The sequence below is a fragment of the Triplophysa rosa genome, linkage group LG10 (genome assembly GCF_024868665.1).
Source record: "Triplophysa rosa linkage group LG10, Trosa_1v2, whole genome shotgun sequence".
In the NCBI taxonomy this organism is placed as follows: domain Eukaryota; kingdom Metazoa; phylum Chordata; class Actinopteri; order Cypriniformes; family Nemacheilidae; genus Triplophysa; species Triplophysa rosa.
Window position 1 is genome coordinate 1,147,094 of NC_079899.1, and position 3,707 is coordinate 1,150,800.

Consider the following 3,707-nt stretch of genomic DNA (forward strand, 5'->3'; position numbering starts at 1 on the left):
TGAAGCACACTGGATTATAGATTTATTAGCATGTTTGAAATTCCAAATGAATGACCAAATTGTGCATCTGGGTGATTCTCGTGAAATCTTGCTTTCAAGATGTCAAACATGATTTCCTTAAAAACACTTAAAAAACAAGGTATGATGTGTTTAAAAGCATTAATGAAAAAACTTTTAACAGTCAGTTTAATAAAATTTGACTTTAAACAAAAAATAAGTATAAAGTAACCTTTTAAAACAGTCAATCCCATAGCATGTTAAGATGAAAAAAAAGCAAAGTCATGATGCCCGAACAGGTTTTTATAAATGGATAATAAGACATCAAATTTTACTAGAAAAATATACATGTAACAATTTTCTAAATACATAAAACAGCCTGTATCTGTAATGAGAATGAAGAGAATACTAAGTTTTTTGATCAATTTAGTCAGTCATCTGTTAACATGGTAGCCATTTGAGAGGCACTGGCAGATGTGTTTCTTAACATAAAATCTAACTTAATGTAAATATTTTGGCATGTGTGTAAACAGTCATTTAAATTGTTGCGGAGGATGAGAATATCAGTCAGGGACTCTTCTTTCTTTCACTATTTCTTACATTTTTATTATACATAAATTATATTTTTTTGTCATTTGAGAACATCAAGTAGTACATCCAATTGTTCTTTTCAGAATGTTTTAATTTGACTCTGTTAAATTACCGTTAGGGTAATGAGAATTCCAGCAGAAAAAAAACAATAAAATACTGTACAGAAATAATTCATTACTATGTAAAAATGATGCTTTGTGTGCGGTAGACTACAAAATTTTTGTGTTACTGAGTTATATGTTTTATAATTAAAATCTTTACTGCCATGATGTTTCAGTGGTTTCGTGAGGATATCCCATGATCCACAACATCACACAGAAATGATAAAAATATAGTTGTAAAAATGTATTGTGGTGATTTCTGTGGGTCACTACTGAGGGATCTTCAGTGCTGGTCTGCTGCTGCTCTTACTGGAAGCTTTTTTTCCTGGTGTTCCTGAACTGGCGTCTGGGAGTCTCATGGCTCTTTTCTCCAGGTCTGCTTTCTCCATAATGTACTCCTTTAAAAGCGTGTGAAGAAGAAGATGCTTCATGATGTTTCACATGCAGGAGTCAACTACCTAGTGCAACTAGTGCTGTCATACCTTTATCATGTCCATCATAGTCATCGTGTCCATGACATCTAAAGGTCCATAGTGATTCAGAGAACACTGCTCTCCAAGATTCCTTACAGCCATGAAAATATTGCCCATCTCCTCCACCTGTCACACCATTCACATGAATAAACCACAACACTAAACCAGGCCATGTGCTTCATAACATTACATCTGAACAAACGGCCGACAGCAGAGCGTTTCATATCATGTAGAAGTCATTACTCGTGAAGTCTGTTTGAGAACAGATCTAAGCTCTTAGAACAGTTGACTCTTAGAAGTTGACTCGCCATCATGGCACACCTGGGGTCTCGTTTATAAAATGTTGTGTAGAAACCATCCTTATTTGATTCAAAGTGCGGTCGTGTCATTCATAGAACCAACGCACAGAAAACGCATGTACTGCCAAGCAGCAATTTCCAAAAACCCGCAGCACTCGTCTCGGACAGGCAAAAGTGCGTACGTCTGCTCAGACCCTGACATGACGCTAAACACTATAAATATAAATGGGAATGTTTTTGCGTAAGCACGCTTTACGACTAAATCTGTGCCTAAAGTCATGTTTCGCTGTGAAATGAATAACACCGCTAACACCTGTTAGAGTTGTGTTGTTTGAGGGAGGTGTTTACAGACCTGATCTCTGGATTGACCCACACTCATCTGCAGCTTCATCTCCAGCTGTTTCCTCTTCTCCTTTATTTCATCCAACTGTGTCTGCAGTTCTGTTAACTTCTGGTTACTCATCTACATCAAGAATAAGAAACACATCACATTTATAATCTGTGTTTACAGAGGTCAGCTCAGGGCTGCGTTTCTGAGTGTTTGCTTTAATAAAGGGTCATGAATTCTTGAAGGGTTATGTCACATGGATGATGCTTCTGCTGGACGTTGTTTGTGTTCTAGCACAGAAAGATTAGATCATCATCATCTCGTGTTGTGCTCCAGTGTGTTTACACTGTGATAAAAGTGTATCATAGTGTTTGTGCCATACGAGTTTGTATGTGCTGTGTTGTTGCTTGAGAGCGTCGAGGTGGTGTTGCTTTGTTTTTAGCTCCTCCGTCAGAGAGGTTAACTGCTGCAGAAGCTCCTGGCGTGAGGTGGACAGCGTCTCATGACGTCTGATTATTGGCGTCACTAAATCTGTTCCATAGCCTAGATAGTCTGCATGAGATTCAAACCACATGAAACACTCAACACACACACACACGCACGCACGCACGCACGCATTCATCACACGTCTGGACTTACTGTCTGGAAGTACCTGAAGAACCTTCAACAGGAACTCTTCAAAAATCTTATATTTCTTCACCCTCTCTTGTAAATAAAGTCGCCTGTTGAATTGATAACACACAACTGAAACATGGTTCAAACACATGTAATGAGATTCCTTTACACGTCTTGGGTTTTGAATGTCTGAGTGTAAAGGTTCTTTGTCTTTGTTCAGTCACCTTGCTTGCAATTGTTCCAGTTGTGTCGAGAGTTCAGCTTTCTCCTTTTCTTTACACTCATTCTGCTGTTTCTCCTGCAGGAATTTCTTCAAGGCACGCCGACGTTTTATCTCATTCTCTTCTACAAATTTCTCAAATTTCGCTGCCCTTTGTTTTGTCTGGACAAGAAAGAATCATGTTTTTAGAATCTGGGACTCTCGTAAAAGAACCATATTCAGTGAAGAGTCTGTAGTGTCATGTGATCATTGATCAGACGGTGTTTCAGTAGCTGGAGCGTCACATACAGCCGTGTTTTTGTTGTTTTGTTTGTGTGGGGATTCACCTCCAGCTGTTTGTGTTGTAAATCTGCTCTTCTCTGCTGCAGGATCTGCATGACGCGTTTAAACTGGTGTCGTTTGTCCAGAAGTTTTCTGTGAGCGTCGATCATCTCCACCTGTTTCTTCAGCAGCAGTGTTGACTGCAGTGTGTTCACGCCTGTCTCCAGGATCCCGCTAGAACACTACAGAAGAACATTTATAAAGAGCATACTGTATATCCCACTGCAACACAGCACAGTGTTGATTCATCAACGCCTTCAGACATGTTAGAACACACACGCAGTCATACCTCTGTTATCACAGGGATGTGTTTCATCTGTTCGGTGTTTTGCTCTCTGTGGAAAACACAACAGTAACAGTAAGTGTGCTTTTATCTTCATTAGACTAATGAAACATCATCATATTAAAACAGAAAAATCTATAACTTACCCGAGCTCGTCCAACTGCGTAACAAAGATGTTTTTCCTTCTGTTTTCTACTTTCAGCTTTTTATGTGAGTCTTCGTTTGTCAGAACAGGTAAAGAGATTAGATCCATATTTACTTTGGCGGCTTAGAAGCGACAGAAGAAAACGCGTAAAAGCTGAGAAGCTACTCAGATGTTGCTAGGTAACCGCAACGAACACAACAGAAAAGCGTCGTGACGTTCCGCTGCTGACACGTCGAATCGCTCTCGCGATACTTTGATGTTATATCAGTCTGCGCAGAAGGGCGTTTTTCACATTAAATGACACTTGTGTTCTTCAGAATGGGTTAGTCTGACA

The 3,707-nt window shown here is 39.3% G+C and overlaps 1 protein-coding gene across 2 annotated transcripts; it reads right to left on the bottom strand.

The window, feature by feature from the left end:
• si:ch1073-416d2.4 (coiled-coil domain-containing protein 42 homolog) lies at positions 1–3,499 on the bottom strand. 2 transcript variants are annotated; one of them, XM_057343786.1, is made up of 9 exons: positions 3,375–3,499; positions 3,235–3,280; positions 2,951–3,127; positions 2,629–2,786; positions 2,429–2,511; positions 2,172–2,341; positions 1,814–1,924; positions 1,172–1,288; positions 1–1,087 (listed from the first exon to the last, which is right to left on the bottom strand). In XM_057343786.1, the coding sequence occupies exons 1-9, from the start codon at positions 3,479–3,481 to the stop codon at positions 959–961; spliced, it is 1,098 nt and encodes a 365-aa protein (XP_057199769.1). In that variant the 5' UTR covers positions 3,482–3,499; the 3' UTR covers positions 1–958. The 2 variants fall into 2 exon arrangements, with proteins under 2 accessions (XP_057199769.1, XP_057199768.1); XM_057343785.1 differs by having other exon boundaries at positions 2,172–2,511.
• Between the last annotated feature and the right edge of the window lie 208 nt (positions 3,500–3,707).